This window comes from Pleurodeles waltl, chromosome 6 (genome assembly GCF_031143425.1).
Source record: "Pleurodeles waltl isolate 20211129_DDA chromosome 6, aPleWal1.hap1.20221129, whole genome shotgun sequence".
NCBI classification, from domain to species: Eukaryota; Metazoa; Chordata; class Amphibia; order Caudata; family Salamandridae; genus Pleurodeles; species Pleurodeles waltl.
The window spans coordinates 172,261,639-172,287,214 of NC_090445.1; the positions used below are offsets into that span (position 1 = coordinate 172,261,639).

Consider the following 25,576-nt stretch of genomic DNA (forward strand, 5'->3'; position numbering starts at 1 on the left):
CACCAAATATTCGATGACTGGCGTTGGAACAATTAATCTTCCTATATTCGAGTATTTCGGGGTATTTTATGCCTGTGCTCAGAGTTTAATGGGGAGCATAGAAATACCACTATTTCTGGGACCCTCAGCAACCGTCCATAGGTCTCTTGGCCCCGTTGCCACTGCCCTTGCTGCTCCATTGATAACTAGGCCTCAGGAGAGAAAGCAGATGGGGCAGAAAAAGAGAAGCAAAAGGAAAACTCTAATTACTGCTGTAGTTTCCTACCGAAATTCTAGTCACCCATTTTCCTTTATTACTCCAGGGCCCATGACACCGTTACTACACCACTTGTCCTCTCCAGCTTTACTCCCTCTTTCCTTTCACCCTCCAATCCATCCCAAATGATATTATTCAGCAAAATGCGAGACCTGTTGCATTGCAAATGCTTATTGGGCTTGTCAGAGTGTGGACCATCTTTCACTACTTTCCTGGGATGAAGATTCAAAATGGTGTCCACGGCCAGAGCCTCAACACATGGTTCTTTCACTCACAGAAGCAGGCTTGAGGGTTAAGCAGAGATAGGATGAGTTACCTGACAAATGCATAAGTGACACATATTCTTTAGTGGCATCAGTGTGGCAACTTTCAGAAGTGGCAAACCCCTTGTGTCTAGAGGTGAGTCACTTATCATTGGGAGCTATGTACAAATTATCCTTTCTGAATTGTTCAATTTGTATAGTTTATGATAACAATATTTTGCAAAGTGCCACGAAGGCACGTCGGCTTCAAGGTAGCACAAGAATTACATTATGCACTGCTATATCCTTGTTGTTAAATGCTTTTTTTTTAGCTGTTTCAAACAGCTTTGCCTCACAAGAACATATACGAATAACCCACAATATTAACTTCAAAAACGTGAAATGAGACAGTATCCAGCCACCAGCAGTTGTTTTGGCAGAAGCCATGTCATATATTGCTGGCGGGTACATCACTGATCCGCAGATTGCCTCGGTATTCCTTGAATAATTCACGTGTCCACAAGATTCTTCCTTATCTCGTTACATTGCCCTCAGAAAATTGGCATATGTTAAGCAAACATAAAAATTCATGAAATATTGAAAGTGATTTGAATTCTGCGAAAACTACCTGGCTACTCACAGGCTTGCCAAGAGCCATAGAATGCTAGTACATTCGGTAACATAAGACAGATTAATGCCTCACCATGAATAGCAGTGGTACAGTCGCAAATGCCAAAGTCCGACAGGGTTTCTAAAAATCTAACCTCCCAAATGTAGTTTCGAACAAGCAGCTCTAATAATCCAGGCGTGATGCAGAAATTCTCGGACAAAGCATTTCAGAGAAGTAACTGAGCTAAGAGTATGGATGAGAGCCAGAAGGCAGAAGCCCTCGTCATCAGAATGGCCTGCTGATGCCGACTGCTTGGGCCCCACTGTGTATCTGTTGGCACAGTACTTTTGTCTCGCATGAGTAATAGGTTGCACGTTACTCTTCTATACTTTGTAGTTTGTCACATCCTGTGTATGTTGTTATCAGTTTGAAGCTTTCTACAGAACCACAACCTCCAGGGACACTGGATACACTCATTGCAGTTGTGAAATCAAGGTCATGCAACAGTCGCGTGCCTCACCACAAAAATAAACAGCACACTGTTGGCTGCGCTCTTGTACACTGAGGTCTGAAAAATAATTGAAACAAAGTGTGAGAGGCATGGAAACGAACATGTTGATTGTTGGGCCTCTTCACTGAGTCACACACCTATGGGACTCATTGAATCCTCATAATCACATGCTTCACCGCCCAGCCTACCGCCTTAACCCCTGCTCACAACTAGCAGCTCTGACATTCATCTTTGCACAGTCGAGCTTTCCATCTCTGCACCTTATCCCAATACCCCTAGAAATCCCACCAGACTAGGCTGCTTCCGGTATTCTTGCTTCTCACTCATGCCTGAAACATCCCAGCCTTCTCACTGCCTTGCCTCAGTACAGCGTAAATCCAGTCTCTACGATAAAACACCATTTATTACTAACTCTCAAAATTGTTATACTGACCAGGCGCATTGCTTTCTAATAAATGTATTTTGTGATAAATAGTTGGGTGCAGGAGCTTTCAGTCGTGTATGGTGCGGTATGTCGGATTTCAACAGGAGTTTTTACACACACAAACAAAAACTAACCCACACTCTCTCCATCTCTCTGTTTAGAAAGACTTCAAAAATGTTGGTTATTTCACAAAAGAATGCTCTTTCTCTCAGTACACCTACCAATTATCATTCCTCTCCCTTCCACTGCCTCTTAAGGCCCTCTTGTGCACCTTGTTTGCTGTGTAATGTATTTTAACAGGTGCCAGCATGCTTGTCTGGAAATCTGAAGCTAGCTAACACCCCACAATCATACTGACCAAGGTACGCCCCTGATACTGACTGAGATCCGAGCCATTTTAAAACAACCATTAGAAAAACTAATATGTTTGTGACTCCCAATTGCTTAGCCAGCGCTTCATTTTCCTCTCAAATGACCACTATGCATGAATGCACATACATGGCGGCCATTTTGAAAAGACATGTACATTTAAAGAAAAATCATTTGAAAATGGCAGTCACATACACTTATGCAAGGTGGATATCTTGGAATGTTTTTTTTTAAGAAAAAGCATTCAAAGATGACCACATGCATGTGTGGTTGCCATTTTTGAATTATAATAAAGAGAACGAGTCCCGGATTAGGAGGAGAAAGATAAAAGAGCCACAAAGAGATAGAGAACATACTCCATCATTGACTCTATGCAAGGTTAACTCTTCAGCAGGAGAAGGATACAGTTCATTCAATCAAAAAGTGTAAGACCGAAATGTTGCTGGAAAGAAAACCATCAAATTAGGAGAAGGGAACTGAGATAGACAAGAAGATCATTGAATCATTAGAAACTGGTAGTCATAAAGCCCACTCTAACTCTGTATTGAATATCATTGCTTTATTTGCCAATAGACAGCGGAAACTGTATGTGGAAGACATAACTAGGTAACTCACTGTTTGCTCTGTCTTATCTCAGCTATATAGAACCGAGTGAGACGCAGACAACTTGATTGCTATTTCTCTTCTGTGCTGCGGCCTTACCTTTGTGACTTGCTTCAGTAAATACTGGTTCGATGGCATCTGTCGCTGTAGATACGCATGTTTTGCATAGCTCGCCATCTGGTGTTGGGCCGGAGTGTTACAAGTTGTTTTTCTTTGAAGAAGTCTTTCGAGTCACGGGACCGAGTGACTCCTCCTTTTGTCTCCATTGCGCATGGGCGTCGACTCCATCTTCGATTGGTTTTTTTCCGCCATCGGGTTCGGACGTGTTCCTGTCGCTCCGAGTTTCGGAATGGAAAGATAGCTAATTTCGGAAGATTTTCGTCGGTATTGTTGCGTTCGGGATCGGCGTAGTTAGATTCAACACCGCGTCGAAAGATCGAAGAGCTCCGGTGCCCTTCGGGGTAGTTTTTCGATCCCCAGTCGGGGCCTGGTCGGCCCGACCGCGTGCAGAAGAACGCCGATGGAACGGACCCCGTTCCGCTTCTGTCCCAAATGCCACAATAAATACCCCTATACAGACCAACACTTGGTCTGTAACCTTTGCCTGTCACCTGAGCACAGTGAAGACACCTGCGAGGCCTGTCGTGCGTTCCGGTCCCGAAAAACACTCCGAGACCGTCGAGCCAGAATACTTCAGATGGCGTCCGCGCCGACAGCCCACCGAGAGTTCGAGGAACAAGAAGAGGAAGGAACCTTTTCGATCCACGAATCGGACTCCGAAGGATTCGACGATACACAAACCGTGAGTAAGACGTCGAAAACCACTCAGAAGAAGATTTACAAGGCCCAGGGGACGCCACTGCCACCAGGCCATGGCTCGACCCATAAATTCGGTGACCGACCGTCGGCACCGAAAAAGGCCCAAACAGTGCCGAGATCGTCCGACTCCGGTCGAGACACCGGCACGCAGCCTTCTCGGGACCGAGAAAGTGCTGGAGACAAGCATCGACACCGAGATACCGGTGTAGACACGGCTCGACGCCGAGACAGCGGCACCGACGAAGATCGACGCCGAGAGGTTTCGGCCCCGAAAAAGAAAAAAGTCACCTCGGAGCCGAAAAAAGATGCATACAGGGTTTCGGTGCCAAAACAGACTGCAACCGACCCAGTTTCAGGCTCTTATACAGAAGAGCAATCGCTAACCTCCCAAATGCGAAAGCATAGGTTTGAGGAAGAGCTACAATCAACTGACGTAGACCATACGCAAGAGCGTATTTTCATACAGGAGGGGACAGGAAAAATAAGCACCCTTCCCCCTATTAGAAGAAAGAGAAGATTGGAGTTCCAAACTGAACAAACACCACAAACAAAGGTGGTGAAAAAGGTTACTCCACCACCCTCTCCTCCACCTGTAATTAATGTCTCACCAGCACAAACTCCATCACATTCCCCAGCTCACACCACCATGAGCCAGGGTGACCAAGATCAGGACACATGGGACTTATACGACGCCCCAGTGTCAGATAACAGCCCGGAGGCATACCCTACGAAGCCATCTCCACCAGAGGACAGCACTGCGTATTCTCAAGTGGTGGCTAGAGCAGCACAATTTCACAATGTAAGCCTCCACTCAGAACAGGTCGAGGATGACTTTTTATTCAACACCCTCTCCTCCACCCACAGCTCATACCAAAGCCTGCCTATGCTCCCTGGTATGCTCCGGCACGCAAAAGAAATCTTTAAGGAGCCGGTCAAAAGTAGGGCAATCACACCAAGAGTGGAAAAAAAGTATAAGGCGCCTCCTACAGACCCGGTTTTCATCACTACACAGCTGCCACCAGACTCTGTCGTTGTAGGAGCAGCTAGGAAAAGGGCCAACTCCCACACATCTGGAGATGCACCACCCCCAGATAAAGAAAGCCGCAAGTTCGATGCAGCTGGTAAGAGAGTCGCAGCACAAGCTGCAAACCAGTGGCGCATCGCTAACTCTCAGGCACTACTTGCGAGCTATGACAGAGCCCATTGGGATGAGATGCAACATCTCATTGAACATCTGCCCAAGGGCCTACAAAAGAGGGCAAAACAAGTGGTTGAGGAGGGACAGAACATTTCAAACAACCAAATACGCTCCTCCATGGACGCTGCAGATACAGCTGCACGGACAATTAATACATCTGTAACTATCAGAAGGCATGCATGGCTACGAACGTCTGGATTTAAACCAGAGATTCAGCAAGCAGTTCTCAATATGCCTTTTAACGAAAAAGAACTGTTCGGTCCAGAAGTGGACACAGCGTTTGAGAAACTCAAAAAGGACACGGACACTGCTAAAGCCATGGGCGCACTCTACTCCCCGCAGAGCAGAGGGAATTACAGCACATTCCGTAAAACACCCTTTAGAGGGGGGTTTCGGGGTCAGGGCACACAAGCCAGCACCTCACAGGCAACACCGTCCAGTTACCAGGGACAGTACAGAGGAGGTTTTCGGGGACAATATAGAGGAGGGCAATTCCCTAGGAATAGGGGAAAATTTCAAAGCCCCAAAACCCCTACTACTAAGCAGTGACTCACATGTCACTCACCCCCTCCACACAACACCAGTGGGGGGAAGAATAGGTCATTATTACAAAGCATGGGAGGAAATCACTACAGACACTTGGGTTCTAGCAATTATCCAACATGGTTATTGCATAGAATTTCTACAATTCCCTCCAAACATACCACCAAAAGCACAAAATTTGACAAAACATCATTCCAATCTCCTGGAGATAGAAGTGCAGGCACTATTGCAGAAGAATGCAATCGAATTAGTACCAAACACACAAATAAACACAGGAGTTTACTCACTGTACTTTCTGATACCAAAGAAGGACAAAACGCTGAGACCAATCCTAGACCTCAGAATAGTAAACACATTCATCAAATCAGACCACTTTGACATGGTCACACTACAAGAAGTGTTACCATTGCTAAAACTACACGACTACATGACAACTTTAGACCTCAAAGACGCATATTTCCATATACCAATACACCCATCGCACAGGAAATACCTAAGGTTTGTATTCAAAGGAATACATTACCAATTCAAGGTATTGCCTTTCGGACTAACAACCGCACCAAGAGTCTTTACCAAATGTCTAGCAGTAGTCGCTGCACACATCAGAAGGCAGCAAATACATGTGTTCCCATATCTAGACGACTGGCTAATCAAGGCCCATTCGTTAATAGAGTGCTCAAACCACACAAATCAGATCATACAAACCCTCTTCAAACTAGGGTTCACCGTCAACTTCACGAAATCCAACATTCTGCCGTGCAAGGTACAACAATACCTAGGAGCCATAATAGACTCAACAAAAGGAGTAGCCACTCCAAGTCCCCAAAGAATCCAAAATTTCAACAACATCATACAACGCATGTATCCAACACAAAAGATACAAGCAAAGATGATATTACAACTCCTAGGCATGATGTCTTCATGCATAGCCATTGTCCTAAATGCAAGACTGCACATGAGGCCCTTACACCAGTGCCTAGCATCACAGTGGTCACAAGCACAGGGTCATCTTCTAGATCTGGTGTTAATAGACCGCCAAACTTACCTCGAATACCTTGAATACGCTTCTATGGTGGAACAACATAAATTTAAACAAAGGGCGGCCTTTCCAAGACCCAGTGCCACAATACATAATAACAACAGATGCTTCCATGACAGGGTGGGGAGCACACCTCGATCAACACAGCATACAAGGACAATGGAACGTACATCAAACAAAACTGCATATAAATCACCTAGAACTCCTAGCAGTTTTTCAAGCACTAAAAGCTTTCCAACCAATAATAGTTCACAAATACATTCTCGTCAAAACAGACAACATGACAACAATGTATTATCTAAACACACAAGGGGGGACACACTCCACGCAGTTAAGCCTGCTAGCACAAAAAATTTGGCGTTGGGCAATTCACAACCAAATTCGCCTAATAGCACAATTTATACCAGGGATTCAGAATCAACTCGCAGACAATCTCTCTCGAGATCACCAACAGGTCCACGAATGGGAAATTCACCCCCAAATTCTGAACACCTATTTCAAACTCTGGGGAACACCTCAAATAAACTTGTTTGCGACGAAGGAGAACGCAAAATGCCAAAACTTCGCATCCAGATACCCACACAAGCAGTCCCAAGGCAATGCCCTATGGATGAACTGGTCAGGGATATTTGCTTACGCTTTTCCTCCTCTCCCTCTCCTTCCTTATCTGCTAAACAAACTCAGTCAAAACAAACTCAAACTCATATTAATAGCACCAACTTGGGCAAGGCAACCCTGGTACACAACGCTGCTAGACCTATCAGTAGTACCCCACATCAAATTGCCCAACAGGCCAGATCTATTGACACAACACAACCAAAAGATCAGACACCCAGATCCAGCATCGCTGAATCTAGCAATTTGGCTCCTGAAATCCTAGAATTCGGGCACTTACAACTTACCCAAGAATGTATGGAAGTCATAAAGCAAGCCAGAAGGCCATCCACCAGGCACTGCTATGCAAGTAAATGGAAGAGGTTTGTTTGCTACTGCCATATTAATCAAATCCAACCATTACACACGACTCCAAAACATGTAGTGGGTTACTTGCTTCACTTACAAAAATCTAACCTGGCTTTCTCTTCCATTAAAATACACCTTGCAGCAATATCTGCATACCTGCAGACTACCTATTCAACTTCCCTATATAGGATACCAGTCATTAAAGCATTCATGGAGGGCCTTAAGAGAATTATACCACCAAGAACACCACCTGTTCCTTCATGGAACCTAAATGTTGTCCTAACTAGACTTATGGGTCCACCTTTTGAACCCATGCACTCCTGCGAAATACAGTTCCTAACCTGGAAGGTTGCATTTCTCATCGCCATTACTTCCCTAAGAAGAGTAAGCGAGATTCAGGCGTTTACAATACAAGAACCTTTTATACAACTACACAAGAATAAGGTCGTCCTAAGGACTAATCCAAATTTTTTACCAAAGGTTATTTCACTGTTCCATCTAAATCAAACAGTGGAACTTCCAGTGTTCTTTCCACAGCCAGATACCGTAGCTGAGAGGGCACTACATACATTAGATGTCAAAAGAGCATTAATGTATTACATTGACAGAACAAAGAACATCAGAAAGACTAAACAACTATTTATTGCATTTCAAAAACCTCATGCAGGAAACCCAATATCAAAACAAGGTATAGCCAGATGGATAGTTAAATGCATCCAAATCTGCTACCTTAAAGCTAAACGACATCTGCCCATTACACCAAGGGCACACTCAACCAGAAAGAAAGGTGCTACCATGGCCTTTCTAGGAAACATCCCAATGCAAGAAATATGTAAGGCAGCCACATGGTCTACGCCTCACACATTCACCAAGCACTACTGTGTAGACGTGTTATCCGCACAACAAGCCACAGTAGGTCAAGCCGTATTAAGAACATTGTTTCAGACTACTTCCACTCCTACAGGCTGAGCCACCGCTTTTGGGGAGATAACTGCTTACTAGTCTATGCAAAACATGCGTATCTACAGCGACAGATGCCATCGAACTGAAAATGTCACTTACCCAGTGTACATCTGTTCGTGGCATGAGTCGCTGTAGATTCGCATGTGCGCACCCGCCTCCCCGGGAGCCTGTAGCAGTTCGGAAGTTACCTTCAACTATTTGTATATATATCATTTCAACCTTAAATAAGTACATACTTAGTCACTCCATTGCATGGGCACTATTACTACAATTCAACTCCTACCTCACCCTCTGCGGGGGAAAAACAATCGAAGATGGAGTCGACGCCCATGCGCAATGGAGACAAAAGGAGGAGTCACTCGGTCCCGTGACTCGAAAGACTTCTTCGAAGAAAAACAACTTGTAACACTCCGGCCCAACACCAGATGGCGAGCTATGCAAAACATGCGAATCTACAGCGACTGATGCCACGAACAGATGTACACTGGGTAAGTGACATTTTCATTCTTCAGTATAGACTCATGTTCCTGCATACAGAGATATGAGCTTGTTCTACATAGCTTTTGCATGGCCTGACACATTTTGCTGTTTGACTTGTCACTGTTATTGTTTGTTATGGGCTTGGTACTATTGCCTTGTCTGAGGAGGGTCCATCCTTTAGTAGGTTCCATTAGAAGCATGTCAAAGGTCCCTATCTGCAACCACACCTGGGATTTTCTTATGCTTTCTGCTTGCTCCTGATCTGCTACTTGTTATGCATGTGTGTCTCTATGGGTAACCTGTGTTTTGTACAACATGGAGAATTAACAAGGGCCAAGAGCTGAATTTTGCATGGTGCGCTCTACTAGACCTGTGCATGCTGCAAGTCCTATGCTGTCTTAGATTCTATTTGATCCTTTGGACTCATGCTGGAAGGTACTAATTCTTGTTGTGCTCTGCTGACGGACACCCTGTCATGACATCACCCCATGCTCCTGTTACAAGTGCGAATATGTTGAAGTTTCTCTTGTGCACATGCTGTGGAAGGGCTCTGATTTTGGTCCATCAACCTCCTGACTTTGAAATGGACCTCAAATAAATTGTGACTGAGGTGTCTATTGTGGTACCATGAAATTCTGTAGCAGAGCATTGTGCTTCTAACAGGCAAACATTAAACAAAATAAAAAAGCAGTTTGTTCAGTATGAAATTGAGGCCCTCATTATGAGTGTGGCGGTCTTAAGACAAACTACCACAACGCCGCCAGTCCTGCTGGTGCGGTCGGACCAGTGCGGCTGGCAGTGACCTCCTCCGGGCCAGCGGCATGCCTAAGACCGCTGGCCTTATTACGAGGCAGCAAACCACAAGGATTTTCGCTGCAGTCACCCGCCCACAAAAACCCTGGCGGTAACGCACCTGGCGTCAGGAATCCCGCATACATCCAAACACCCCCACCCAACCACACGCATACATCCAAACACCCCGACCCAAATACATGCATACATCCAAACACCCCCACCTAACCGCATGCATGCATACATACAAACACCCCCACCCAACCGCATGCATAGATGCAAACACCCCCACCCAACCAAACTCATACATCCAAACACCCCCAACCAACCGCACGCATACATCCAAACACCTCCACCCAAACTCACACATACATCCAAACACCCCCACCCAACCACATGCATACATCCAATCACCCAACCACATGCATGCATCCAAACATCCCCACCCAATCATACGCATACATCCAAACACCCCCACCCAGCTGCATGCATACATACAAACACACCCACCCAACTGAACACAGACAGGCAGTTCCATTCACTTGCACACAGACAGGCACCCCCCACTTGCTCGCACTTAGACAAGCACCCCCACTCGCTCTCACACATACACACACCACCTCCGCATTCATGCACACACCCTGCATTCTTGCACACACACACACACCACCACGCATGCATACAGTCACACACACACCACCACGCACACATATAGTCACACATGCACGCACACCCATTCCGACATGCTCGCATACATACACGCACACACATGCACCTACCACACACACCCGCCCCCCTTTCCGGTCAGTCCACCTACCTGTCTGGGCTACACAACAGCACAAGTCGAGGTGGTCGTCCGGGAGGTGGTGGATGTCGGCGTTTCCACCTGCCAATGCTGCACCGCCGTGCAAGTACCACCGTGCCATAATACTACTTGTAAAATGGCGGGCAGAGTCCTTCCGGCGTGGCGGTGCTGGCGGTGGAACCACCTCTCACCTGCCATCTGTCAGTCCAACAGTGTCGGATTTCTGCCTGTTTGTGGGAGGAAATCTGTAGGTGCCTCGTAATATGGCGGTCTTTGGACTGCCATCACTAGCGGTCATTTGGCACCCGCTTCGACGGCGGTCTTGGCAAAAGACTGCCAAAGTTGAAATGAGGGCCTGAGTCTTCTTTGTGCAGTGCTGTGTTATGATTGCTCTATGGAGATGTAGATAGTCCCTTAAGAACTACGGAGAAAGCGGACCATCTATTTACCCCATTCACCATTGATTCAGCAGGTGAGTTGCTCCCACTCTGTCCTTGACAGGTCCACCTTGCTTTTTTTGCTCTCTTGTTCCCCTAATTTTCAATGACGATTCTTGTATCTGGAAATCTGAGCATGTCCCTCCTGCTTTGGAGAGTCCAGAAATAATCATCAAGACATTTCAAAGTATTTTTTTAAGTGATGCAGCTTTTGATTTGCTCTCTTGCAGGGTGCTAATCTAACCATTTCAGTATTTTAGGATCCCATCGTGGCCACAAAGATTACTGCAGTCATCCATTTCTCTTTTTGTCTACTTTCTTCATATCTGTGATGTCATACATGGTTACTCTCTGCATCTTTTCAACAATGTCTTTTCTATTCTAGCAGTTCTGTTGTAATTGTTTCTGGAACAATTGAAATATGAGTCTAAAGCCAGCCACTAACTTAAAGTGTGTTATTCCTAAATTGGCTTCTGGTGTATTCATTACTTGCTAGTTATCATTCAGACATTTTCTACAAAAAACTAATAACATCCATATAAGAATTTGAAGTGAGACAAGGTTCCAGTATGCCCAAATTATGACAGTTGGGTACGTTGTTGACTCAAGTATCTTCCTCAACAGCATCTATTAGGATGCAGCATAACCTTACTAACATACACCTCAAACTTCTCCTTCTGTACAAATCCTTTCCAGACTATATGCTGCTCTCTTATGTTTTCAGTTCTTGTGCTATCCTTCAGTAGTAACTAACTCTATTCCTAGAAGACAACTTAACATATGTATGATTCAGCCACTGAATTGCTGCCTTTTTCCAAACTTTTATTAAATGAGTTTGTTTTTACTGCTATTCCTACCTTTCAGAGCACTCAGATGTAGCCTCCTACTTACAGGAAGTAACATACAGACCTTTACCTATACTCATTTGTTTTGCCTCCTTATTTATTTAATATTGGGCATTTTTGTATCACGTGTACAAGACCCTGGGGTTACAGAGCCTTGAACGGTCTATCCTTCTAAACCCGGCTGCACGTTATGTCGGTGACAGCCAATTTAAACCATTGATGATAAAAGCCTCTACAGACTTCGGTACAGATTTAGAGGTTGAGAAATGGGTTACTTCATCACAGCGTAACAGATATCCTGTCTGTCGTACTACAAGTGCATTATCTACTATGGAATTTGTAATAAGGTGGACGGGCTATCCATCACGTTCTTATGGAGTAATCTGTCTGCCAAACTCCAAACTAAACCTTCTATTTTTCATTGTAATTCTTTGAGGGAGGTATGAGCTTTATGTTCGCTCCACTTTCAGCACCCCCTCCCCCCCACCCAATTCCCCCATTCCCGTAAAAGCTTTCCTGGTTCTTCTCACACTCCCTCCTTTTTTTTTTTTTACATAGTCACTGCGTAGTAACTTGTCATCTCCTTTCTAACACTGAAATTCCTTGCTTTTGGAAGATGGGCCTAGAGCTCCATTCTGTTAATCGGAACCTTCTTTTTTTTCTTTTGTGTTTATGGCATACAGAAAATACATAGACAATTACATAAGTTAAAACATTATTTTTTCTCTTAAAGATATTGTCCTATAAATTTCTTGTCATCCTAAAATCAGATATACGTATCGGATAATATGTATGCTTACAGGACAGCTGAAGAACCATCCCTTTTTATAATATTAAGTCCACCGCTAATAAAATGTAAAACAGCATAACAAATATCGTGGATGCTAATTGTTGTAAAAAGAATAGTGCATGTTGGTATTGGGTAATGTTAGCAACACATATGCAAGGGACAACAAAAAACTCACAGGGACGGTGTAAACTGTGCAAAAAAGCGTTTTTCTTTTCTGTGATCTTAGGGGCAGCTAGAGAGTTGATCAAAGCATGTACCCTGAGATGGAAGAGTATACAAAAATTGTAAAGTGCTTAAACAGAAACGAGTGAGCTAAAATCTATACTGGGAATTTGGAAGAAGGATCAGGTAGCCTTTGATCTCCCTAGAAATGCACAATACCGAATGTGCAATAACTCTCTTCATAAATTGAGCATTCTGGGACCACAATTCTGTTTTGTAACTAAAATACAGTTTCTTGTTAGTGCTTGTTTAGATCCAATTTCCAATTATTCAGGGGCTTTATAATATGCTGGGACACCAGTCTCTGTAAAAATCCATTTTAAGTACATGAACTGAGGAATTTTGGTAATATGATCAAGCGCTAGAGAATTGTTTATGCAGCGATCTTGAGAATCCTGCATCTAGTGATTGCCAGATTTTGTGCCATAGGGGCAAGGGAGACAAACCTATGAGGCCTTCTAGGTATTTCAATCCTGTATCATCATAACAGATGATATTTGTTGTACTCTTGGGAACACAGAGTAGTTTGTATAAAAAAATATTCTCAACTTTCTGAAACAATAAAGTATTTATATAGCTCCATACTCCTGTCCTATATAAGGCAAATGGTATGCATTTCCCTCACAGGCTTATGAGACAATGTAGGTGCAAACCTACACACTCAGCACTCTAAAAAAATCCTTCAAATGGATTCCCCCAGAGACCAGGAAGACAGTCACCCATGCACTCATCAGCAGCAGGCTAGACTACGGTAACGCCCTCTACGCCGGCACCACACTCAAACTCAAACGCAAACTCCAGAGAATCCAGAACACAGCCGCACGCCTCGTCCTTGGCCTCCCGCCTCACGAACGAATCTCACCACACCTCAAATCCCTTCACTGGCTCACCATAGACAAGAGAATCACATTCAAGATCCTCATCCACGCACACAAATCCCTCCACAACACTGGCCCAACCTACCTCAATGACAGAGTGAACTTCCACACTCCCACCGCAACCTCCGATCAGCCGACCTCGCCCTAGCCACAGTCCGCCGCATCCAGCGCACCACCACAGGAGGCAGGTCCTTCTCCTACCTCGCCTCCAAAACCTGGAACTCCCTCCCCACCAACCTCCGCAAAACCAAAGACCTCCTGCTCTTCAGAAAGAACCTCAAGACATGGTTGTTCGAACAGTGACCCTCCTTGCCCCCCCCCCCTCTTAACCTCCCCCCCAAGCGCCTTGAGACCTTCACGGGTGAGTAGCACGCTCTATACATTTTTTTGATTGATTGATTGATTGAACCCCCAAACCGCTTCAGTCACTCTCAGTAGCTGCATACATCTTTGTTTGAATAAAAATCCCCACTGCAGTTCATCATCAAAAGTTATACCTAAATAGTTAAAATATTTGACCCTATCGATCTTAGCGTCCCATGCCTCTTGGCAGGCCACTAACCATAGTAAATTGTTTAGTCACGTTAACGTTTAAATCTAGTTCACTCATAAACAGGGCAAAGGAATCCAACAATAATTGTTGTCTGTTAGCTGTTCTCTAGATGAGAACAAAAGAAGTGGGAATACCCGCGTCCTTACTTAGGGCATATCCTTCCATTTACAAACTAAAAAGTGCTCCAAGCCATTTATAAAAATAAAAAATAAAAAACGAGCTGGGACACACCCCTGACAAACACCCTGGGATGACTTGATTAGAGCGTTGCATTCCCCGTCTTGACTTAGCAGACTTTAATGAAAGTCTCCCAGTGTGAGTGACAGAGGAGGTCCACAGGATACTGCTTTACCACGATGGTCCACATCATGGCCCACATCTTTAACCGACTAATGGTATCAAAAGCACAGGAGCGATCCATAAAATCCATGTGAATGGCCCCTCTCCTGGCCTTCACATAACCTTCCTACTACAAGGGATAAGTTCAGACTGTGCTCAACTGTCCCCATACCTCGGCAAGCCAAATGTTAGTTTCAGTGGCCCAAGTCTTCAATATAGATAATAAACCTCATCCCAGTATTTTGAAGATTGAGTCAACTAAAGAGATGGGGTGATAACATGAAGGTTGATTTTTTTTTTTCCTCCCTTTATAAATATAGATATGATAACTACCACTTATCATGATTACAGAAGAGGGGCCTTAATAGTTGTATATAATAATACATTCATGACTAACTGTACTGAGGTTAATATTGACTATAAAAATATATATTGGCAGACCATTAGTACTCTGAGCACTACCAAAGCACACTTGTTGGTAGCTGTAATAATCTCATCAGTGCCAATAGATTGACTCAAGACATTTGCGGCCATGGAGTCAAGAGCACAACCTCCTCTCCTATGTTACCAGTATCAAAAGCTTGGTTGAAGTGCTCCACCCATCTAACTGCACTAATGTAGGAAACAAGTTTAGGCACTGCATAGTCAGAGAAAAATGGTCCGGTCATGACGAGAACTCTTACTGTCCCCTCTCTCTCTCTCTCTCTCTCTCTCTCTCTCTCTCTCTCTCTCTCTCTCAATACACTTACCTAAAAAATACTTACATTTTTGAATTGTAAAGGCATATACATGGTAATATTTTACATGGTAAACACATGCATGGTAAAGATGCATGCATTGTAATGGATGCGTCGTAATGGTATTATGTGGTTCCAGCCACGTTGTAAATGCTGTTTCCCATTCTGCCGTTTTGTTAAGAGAATTACCTTTGGTGCTCCTTGGGGGTACAAAAGCCTTTATCAACATATTTCAGCCATTTGTTCTGACTGGTTAATGTGCAGGTTATGCATAGGCAGTGGTGAACTCTATCACCCTTTATCCACTTGAGTGGACTTAAATCCATGGACTTTCTTACACATATTTGCAGACTAATTTATTGTTAATTCCGTTCATTACTAGCAATGGCGATACCATCTTTGCTGTATTTGAAATCTTCCTATACTAATATGTATGTTAATTTAATATGTGACACACCTTATTAAGTGACACAGTCCTCACTAATTCACAATCGTGGAGTAAACTAAAATAATTGAAAGGTAATGATGTATATGTCCCACTTTGAAGATCATCGTCGGTAAGTAATCTTCCTACACTTTGTATTCTGTTTATTTTAAATCTTGGTAATTTTGAATATGTACTTCTTATGCATGATTAGTACAGCATTAATGTTTATGTATAAAATGTATAACAGTCTGAATAAACTTTACTTTCTAAACTCTCCCAGCAATTATACAATTAATTATATGTTCACCAACTACATCTAAAAAGGTTGAATGTTTTGTAGTGTTGACTTTCATGCCCAAATTTATTTTAACAGCCAAAAAATCCAAACCCTGGAAAGCCATACAAAGGTGGAAGGTTTGAAGCATTCCTGCCAGACAATAAAGAGGGTCAGAAAATAATGCTTTTGCTGAAGAAAGCCTTCGATCAAGGACATACATTCAAAATCCACTCGAATGAGTCTGAAGATAGAGTGACATGGAACAATATTTCTCACAAAACATCCTTCAATGGTGGGAAGAACAAGTATGTCAAAATTAAAAGTATTATTTACATAGATTTGCTTCTGATACACTTCTTCTATGAAAGATTCCTAGAATTACTCTATCGTAAATGCAATCCATACAAAGACGTGCAGTACTGTACACATTGGAATAGCGATCTTACGATGAAGCATGTGTTGTTTTTGTCCTGAATATTAGTAGTGTGGTTAATGTGTTCAGTCTTATTAAAGCTTAATTATTTATTTATGACTGTCAGAGTAGGCACTTATATTGAGTTCTTCAGTTTCTATTTTTTCAAACTTGTTAAAGCTGGAAAAAGTCAGATTGCTTTGTATGTGTTTGACATCTTGGCTTATTTTTATGGGTGAGCGCAAAGTGCTCCTTCCATTCTGTAATCTCTCTTTGGGCTTCAAACCACGCCTATGTCACGTCAGTCACTTACATTGGTTCGTGGGTTTGCCTATTAAAATCCGCTTGCTTTCATTTGTGAAAGGTATGCGTATGTCATGCCTTTTCCGGTGTTTAGCCCACCTACACAGCACCGGTAAACTACTAAAAACATACGAGGCTCAATGTTTTCAGCCTGGGGTCCGGACTACTTTATCTGTTTATTTTCCATGCCGTGCATTTTACATAGTGCGATCGCACTGCGTTTTTGTGTACTTTACACGCTAAAAGCTCTAACTCGAGCAAATGCGAGACCCGTTGCATTGAAAATGCTTGTTTATTTTCCAGTCTCAAAAATGGTCAAACATCAATTGACGGAAACAATGTTCTCATCATAGGCCCTAGAAAATTAGTTTTGTAGGCCATTATAAACATCAAATTTGTTAGCTATGTCTACAAATATTGTAGCTACAAGTAATTGTGTTTTAGTTTCTGTTTGTATGGGGAGAACGTGGTGTGGACGTATATGCAATGCTTCTGCAGTTTACCTCTTAGTTACCTTTAATCCTTTCACTTAACTCCAACTCTCATTCCCAGCCGTGACTAAGTCACATTGCGTTTAAATCCTAACTAATATATACAAGTGTGAACTGCCATTAATGCCCCATATCAATTCCTTATGCTAACACAGAGTTTTAAGAAACTGTTCTCAGACTCGGAACAGAAGCTCTCCTTTATCAGACTCCATTGATGGGCATGCAGAGGGCTGTTGATTCCCTTCCAGCTTCTCTTTAATGACCGATGTACTGGACATGCTCTCCATTTTCTTGGCTTTCTTGAGAGCTTCAAAACATTTTGAGATCAGAAGAAATAATGATCAAGTCCGTTCTAATTTTCCTCTCAGAATACCTTTTCAAACAAATGGCTGAATCTGTTTGTCCATTCCAGATCATGTGTGCATATTTTACAAACTTTATAGCCCTGATTTGAAACTTTGTATATCTGTACTTTGCTAGGATATCTCTGCAAACTCTGCATGAGTTTAAATTGGGTAAGGTGGAGCTCCCATCCCGATATCCTTCATTCCAAAAAGTGATTTATTTATTGTGTATTTTTAAATAGGACGTAGAAGGCCTAAAAGCTTTTCAAAGTGAAAGTAACAGGTCCAGCACACAGAGTATAAAATATAATGTATGTAAAATGTAATCGGATCTAAGAAAACAAACAAGTCAATAAGCAAAAATGATGAGACAAATATGCAGAGGTAATGGTATATAAGGACCAAAAGTTAGTTCCTAGCAGTAATATAAATTCACAAATATACAAAATATGAGCAGTAGGGTTGTTAGGGAACAAAATGTCTGGTGTAAAATTAAAAATGCAGTGCAGTACAGCGAGGTCCTAAAGACTACAATAGGTGTAATGGACTAAAAGATGGTGGATCGAGGGATTAAATAGAGGGAAGGGCAAAGCATTAACCCAGAAGGAAATTTTGACTTCTTGTTTAAAAGTGAACAGAGAGGTAAATGGTATGCATTAAAGACAGAATAGCATTTCACTCTGGGAGCATATCCGAAGCAAGACCGGCCAAACCTTGAAACCTTCAACTGGCTCATCAAATATTGAGAGTAATTTGAGGTTAAAAGTCTTTGCACTCTTTGTGCACTAGGCATGCAAGGATAACCTGCCTCCAGATGGGAGCCTCTCTCGTGATCATTGTGCAGGGGTGATGTGATCAAAGCCCTCATCCTCCTGGATCTGTCTGCCGCCTTCGACACAGTCTCTCATGACACACTACGCACCCGCTTCCATGACGTGGCATCCAAGACTCAGCACTGCGATGGCTCTCCTCATTCATCACCGGCAGAGAACAGAGGGCCCGACTACCCCTCCCTTTTCTCTCGGAAGCCACCAAGATCAACTGCGGCATCCCCCAAGGATCCTCACTAAGTCCCACCCTCTTCAACCTCTACATGACCCCACTAGACACCATCGTCGGAAGCCATGCACTCAACATCGTCTCCTATGCCGACGACACCAAACTGATAGTCTGCCTCACCAACAACCCAACCACTGTAAAAAAACAATTTCCACGAAGGAATGAAAGCAGTCCCCGCCTGGATGAAAAATAGTTGCCTCAAACTGAACTCAGACAAGACAGAAGTCCTCATCCTCAGCTCCACACCCTCCGCCTGGAACAACACCTGATGGCTCTCCGCACTCGGAAACGCCCTCACCGACCACGCCCTCAACCTCGGGGTCATCTTAGACTCATCGCTGTCAGTGGACTGACAGGTGAGCGCTGTCTCATTGGGCTGCTTCCACACCCTGCGCGTGCTCCGAACGATCTACAAATGGATCCCCACCGAAACCAGAAGGACAGTCACACAGGCCCTTGTCAGCAGCCGACTCGACTACGGCAATGCTCTCTACGCCGGAACCACCGCCAAGACCCAGAGAAGACTACAACGCATCCAAAACGCCTCTGCCCGGCTCATTAAGAACGCCCAACGTCACAGCCACACCTCCGCCCTCCTAAGAGACCTACACTGGTTGCTTATCAACTAGAGAATCAACTTTAAGCTCCTGACCCCCGCCTACAAGGCCCTACACGACGCCGGTCCAGCATACCTCAACCACAGACTCGCCTTCTACATTCCTGCCAGACAACTCCGCTCTGCCCACCAGACCCTCGCCAAGGTCCCTCGCATCTGGAATACCACAGCTGGAGGAAGATCCTTCTCCCACATCGCCGCCAAGACCTGGAACACCCTCACCATCCACCTCAAGCAATTCCCCACCCTGTCTCAGTTCAGGAAGGACCTCAAGACCTGGCTCTTCGACTGATCCTTCCTTCCCACCCTCCCTTCTTCCCCCAGCACCTTGAGACCCTCACGGGTGATTAGCAGTGCCATACAGATCCCCTGATTGATTAATAAGTGGCCGAGATCAAACGAGCAGCAGCATACTAGGAAGCTTTAAATGGAGCAAAATAAGTTGTGGGAATGCCCAGGAGGATACCATTTCTACAATAAATGTATCATACCAAAAGGTAAAATATATATTTTGGTCAATCTTTCTTAAACTGAAATAAAAATGTGTACTCTGGCTGCATTATTTCAAGATCAAAGTCATCAGCTAAAACTTTGCTTTGCATTACCTTGATGTATTTCATCTACAAAGGTGCATCTCATTTAAACAGGATCCTCATGATGCCCTGCTGAAAAGTTGATCCTGAACATCTATTCCATAGCAGTGCTGCATAATTTGATTCTATCTGATATTGCTGTTTTCCCTATTTCGCTCATTTCTACTTCCATAGTGCCACATTGTTCTAAACCTTCATTGTGGTTGAGTGCTGATTTGGAAATATATGTCATCCACTGTGGTTTCATATGCAAAGACATTGGTTTTGTCGTTCCCATTAAATAGACTTGCAGTTCGCTGTAAAATATGGTCCTCAAGAGAATTTATTTTTTAACTCTTTATTGAAACAAAGCTCAGTGTGTCATCTACGTACATTTACAGTTACAGGTCGACATAGAACAGCAGTAGTGATTACATCAGTTATCTATTTGTGTCATATAACATAACTTTACACCCTTTGGGGCTTTTACGGCCCAATCACAATTGTCTTAAAGCATAATATACTTCATCTAGCTCCCCATCTCCCCCTGCCCAGTGAGTGTGCACATGTTAAGATCCGGCACATGAGTCCCCTCTAATTGCACACCATGGTCCCCAGACTTGCTTCCATTCTTTAGGGCACCCCCGGCTCTGATATACCGCCTTGTTGGTTCGTTGACACCAGTCTAGGTTGGGCCTCAAGAGAATTTCTGTTCAGCAAAATGTACCCATGACATCTGTTTTCAAAGGCAGCAAGAAAGACAAAATCATTTTCTTAGGTAGATGAAAACCTTTTATGATCTGAGCCACTTGCAAAGTGTTTTTTAATCTTCTTTCCCTGTTACAAACACAAACCAATTCTTGGATTATGGAAGGATCAAGTACTAGGATTAATGCTAATTTACTTTCTATGGGAACACAAGTTGAGACTGTAACACCTACATGGGCTGGGAAAGTTTTACACATCGCATTGATCGTTGTTACCTCCACTGTTGCCCCTACCACACTCCTTTGCTCATTCAGCTATGCATAGCTGCTGTCTTGTATCACTTACTTTTTAACTCCTTTTAATGCAGCTCTTCTCACGATCCTTCTCAAACACCAGGGGCTCCTGCCTTTCAAACCTTATCTACCCCACTATACCCTGTCCCTTCTGTGACAATCAGTATTGGTCTCCAGATTACCCTTTCTTTGCACAAAGGTCATCTTTACTCTCAATCATTTCTTTCACTCGAACCATTTTTGTGTGATGAATCATGGATTCCCCCTTCCATATTGCCACCCCTGCAACTTGTACTACTCCTTGTTCTTCTTTCTCTCACATCTAGTAAGTCTTGGGTGTGCTATAGTTTTTCATCCCTCTTATAGTCGTTCTTGTTCTTCTACCTCTAGTCCTCTTTTTTCACCTTTGGATTGCAGTTAATCTTTTTTCTGCTTTTTCCATTCATTCTCTACATAATTTAAATTTTTTTCAATCATCCCACTGGCTCCCTATCTTCTTTTCATTTCTCAATTTCTTGATTTGTGCACCACTCAAAACTCGGTTCTTCATATTCCTCTGGTTCTTAGCTGTGATCTCGTTGTCCTTTGATTCATTCATCCTCTTTATCGTCTCTTATAATACCCCTCTCTCACCATCTTCTTAGTTCCTTCTTTTTTCCCCATGCTTTTCCTTTCTTAGTACTTGCCAAATCACAGGACACATGCTTTCGACATGACCTTTGTTCACTTAATCAGTCTGCTCTAACCCTCACTAGATCCTCTTCCCTGCCTAAACCTGGCACCTCGACCCGCTGTGACTTAGATAAAGCTGTCCTGTCACCCTCCTCTTCTCCTTTGTTGGAATGTCTTTCAACTTCCTCATGCTAATATTCCAACCGGAAAATGTACTCAACATTGCTTCCAACTTCTCTTTGTTCTCAACAGATAGCCATAAAAAGAAGGGCAAAGTGGCATTGAGAATAAACCTGAGCATCCATGTGATCGTACCTGGCAACTATCTCCTTACAGTGCCTATGACTCTGCTTTTCTTTCTACCAAAGATTCATCCAATGTAGATAAATCTTTCTGTACACCCTCAGTGCTTTATTTCCATTATCAGTCGTCTTACTGTTCACCCTCTATTAGATATTCCGTCTCATTTCTCTAAGTGACGCGATTCACAGACCCTGACCCAGAAGTGATGTCACCAGCAGTCCATGACCTAGAAGTGACATCACTCTTGGACCCAGATCTAGAAGTCCCTCCCCTGAAGTGAGATACCACATAAATAAATGTAATCGTCCATTTCTTTATTAACCCATGATTCCCCAGATTATCTTGCACAGGATCCAGGAAATTGACTTTTGTCAGCTACTGAAAATGTTACAGAGGTAGGTGTTATGATTCCATAGACCTGATATAAGCACATAGTGATGCAAAACATACAAGTTCACTCTGAGGGTGAAGCCGCTATTCCCTTTTTAATAGTCAGGATTCCCTATCAGGTCTCCATTTGCCTTGCAAAAATGCTTTATCAGAGCACATCAAAGAGAGAATAACCTCTGTCAGGAAACTAAAATCTACGTGTGCTACTAAAATGAAGACAGTGACAAATTATTTACCTATAAAAAAGTAATAGAATTGTTAAAATGATTTGTATTTAACAGTACTTGCCATAAACTCTCGTTTCAGCTGTCTCCAATAATGCAAGCTTTTGCAGCAATCCTAAATGAGCACACTGCCCAATAAAGAATAATAAAATAAAAATGAAGTGTACATGGAGTGCACACTGAAAGGGTATGTGTGAATTTTACTCACAGATAGACCACTAACATCATGTATGTCCATCCGCTGTAGATGTTAGGGCACTCTACCTAGCCATGGTTGATGACCCTTGTGGAATCCGGTTGACTTGCTTTGCAGGGACCGTCTGGTACTCAATCTTCAAGTACATTGTTTTCTTGAATGCATTCACTTTAAGTTTGAGTTAGTGTTCCTACTAAAACACTCCCTTTATTTCTACAGAGTACTCCTCATATGCCTCAAATTATTCTTGTACTGATGATAACCTTTCACTCACTTCAGAGTTGAAATGCTGTCAATATTTGTCTACTAGGGTTAGTATAGCTAGAACAGACAGTTGAAATTATATATATTTATTGTGTTCTTACTTCATACAATGCACTGTGTGAACACAATGAGCACAATAACCATTTTTCTGCGTATGGAGTATGGAAATAAAAATTAAATAAGAATAGAGATGCGTTTTGCTGCTTAATTCCGCTTTTGCATATTTGTTCTTTAGTTTGGCTTTCTGTACTTTACGTTGAATGTGAAACCGATAAAACCACAGTGAACTGCTGTTGTTTTATATGTTGGAAGTGTTATATTTTTCAGGGTACCACAAGTTCACATTGAGTTTGAAATAGCCAAATGACTGAACTGGATTTATTTGAAAATTACTGTTAGAAATGGGGTCTCTAGTTGGCAGTGTTTTGCAATCTGTCCAAGTAGGGACCCTCAGGCTACTCAGTTTAAAGGAGTCAGACAGCTACGATAGCCCATAGTCAGCCTCTTGGTAGCTTGGCTCAAGCAGTTATCTCAGAGGCAATGTGCAAAGTATTTGCACACACACACACACACACAAGTAACACAATGAAACCACCACAAACGTACTCCACACCAGTTTAGAAAAATAGCCAATATTTTCAAAGATTAAATCTTAGTACAGCTCTTAGGAACATAATACCTCCAACTGGGCTATCACAGTATCTTGATGGAGTCGCTTCCAACAGTCTGATGCCACTCACAAAGGAGTGCGGACAGTCATGGAATCGCACTGACCCTGGGTACAGTACCTTGGAAAACAATGAAGAAAACAAAGAAGTTGCATGGAGTTGGAAACATGAGGCGTAAGGTTCTTTACTGCTAGGCGGGGGAGGTGAGGCGTCGGTTCATTATGGTTGCAGAGCAGGTGATGCCATGTTGGCTGTAAGACATCAGTTCCATATGACAAGGCGGGGTTGATTAATCCAAATCAAGATGTGAGGCTTCGACTTTGCAGTGTTGCGATCCCACACTGGGGCCAATGGTGCTGTGGTAGAATCAAAGTCAGATGTCACGAACGTCGGTGACACGGCACTCAGGACTCGCGCTGTGATGGGACTTTGGAGGCACGGCGGTGGCAAGGGGCCTGTGTTTCAGGTCATGCTGGTTGCACTCAGCGGGGACCATGGCTCCGGTGCAGGCAGCAGTGTGGAGTCTTAGAGCAGTGCAGGTTCCGAAGTCGCTCTGGAGGCGATGTGCTTAGTTTTCTCTTATTTGCACCGGAACTCACTTCCAAGGGCCCAGAAACTATTGGCACCACTTGGCAAATCAGGACTCTCAGCAATGGAGCCCAGGGGCTGGCAGGTGAATCCTTTGATGTCCCTCAGACTTCTTAACAGGAGGCAAACTCAGTTCAAGCCCTTGGAGAACCTTGGAAAGTAGGATGTAGAAAAAAATCAGTCCTTTCACTCCCAGGACAGAAGCAGCAGGCCAGCACAACAAAGCAACAGGCTGAGTGGCAGTTCCTCCTACAGCATCCAGCTCTTCTTCCTGGCAGAATGTCCTCAGTCCAGAAGTGTTCTAACTATGCGGTGTCAGAAGTCCAGTACTTATACCCCTTTCTTTCTTAGAAGTAGGCAAACTTCAAAGTAAAGACTTTCTTGTGCACAAGACCCTGCCTTTCCTGCCCTTGACCCAGACACACTCGAGGAGGTTGGAGACTGCTTTGTGTAAGGACAGGCACAGCCCTATTCAGGAGCAAGTGTCAGCTCCTCCTACCACTCTTCTTCAGGAAGACCAATCAGCCTGGTAATGGGCCATCAGGATATGAAGGGCACACCTCAGCTCTCTTTGTGTGACTGTTTAGAGTGAATGCAGAAACAGCCCAACTGTCATCCTGACCCAGACGTGGATTCCACGGACAGGCAGAGGCACAAAATGATTAAGCCTGAAAATGCCCACTTTCTAAAATTGGCATTCTCGAACTTGCGTCTAATGGTGAAGTTGGTTTTTGAATTGTATTTTTAAATTGTGAGTTCAGAGACCCCAAACTCCACATGTCCATCCGCTCCCAATGGGAAATTACACTTAAAAGATATTTCAAGGCAATCCCTGTGTTACTCTATGGGAGAGATACCCCTTGCAATAGTGAAAAACAAATTTAGCAGTATTTCACTATCAGGCAGGGGTGTGGCTTGGTCAGTAAGAACGGGGGGGGGGATGGTAGGGGTGAGCTTCAGCTTTCCCAAGAATCACCCTGGCACATAATGTTGAAATACATTATATGACAAGCATGGCACACAAGAGGGGCTATGGGGCAGCGTAAAGGGATAGGAATGCAGATTGGTAGGTGCACTAAGTGAGAGAAAGCACATTATTTTGTGAAATAACCAGCATTTTTTAAGTATTCCCAAACACAGTGAGGGAGACTGTGTGTGTGTGTGTGTGCATTTTTTCATTTGTGTGTAAAATTCCATTGTGTGAAATCCGACAGACACCTCACCATACCCAACTATTTATCACAAGATGCATTTGTTAGGGCGGGGTACCGCCACGCCCCTTCCCCATCCCTCCCACAGAAGCTGCACCCCTGCTATCAGGACATGTAAAACACACCAGTACATGTCCTAC

At 43.5% G+C, this 25,576-nt stretch overlaps 1 protein-coding gene across 1 annotated transcript in view; it reads left to right on the plus strand.

Annotated features, from left to right (window-relative positions):
- The window catches only part of LOC138299487 (uncharacterized), a 154,507-nt gene that overhangs the window by 91,530 nt on the left and 37,401 nt on the right, over positions 1-25,576 (plus strand). The window contains exon 5 of the mRNA XM_069237758.1: positions 16,219-16,427. Within this exon, the coding sequence (XP_069093859.1) occupies positions 16,219-16,427 (209 nt within the window). The remainder of the gene's footprint in view (positions 1-16,218; positions 16,428-25,576) is intronic.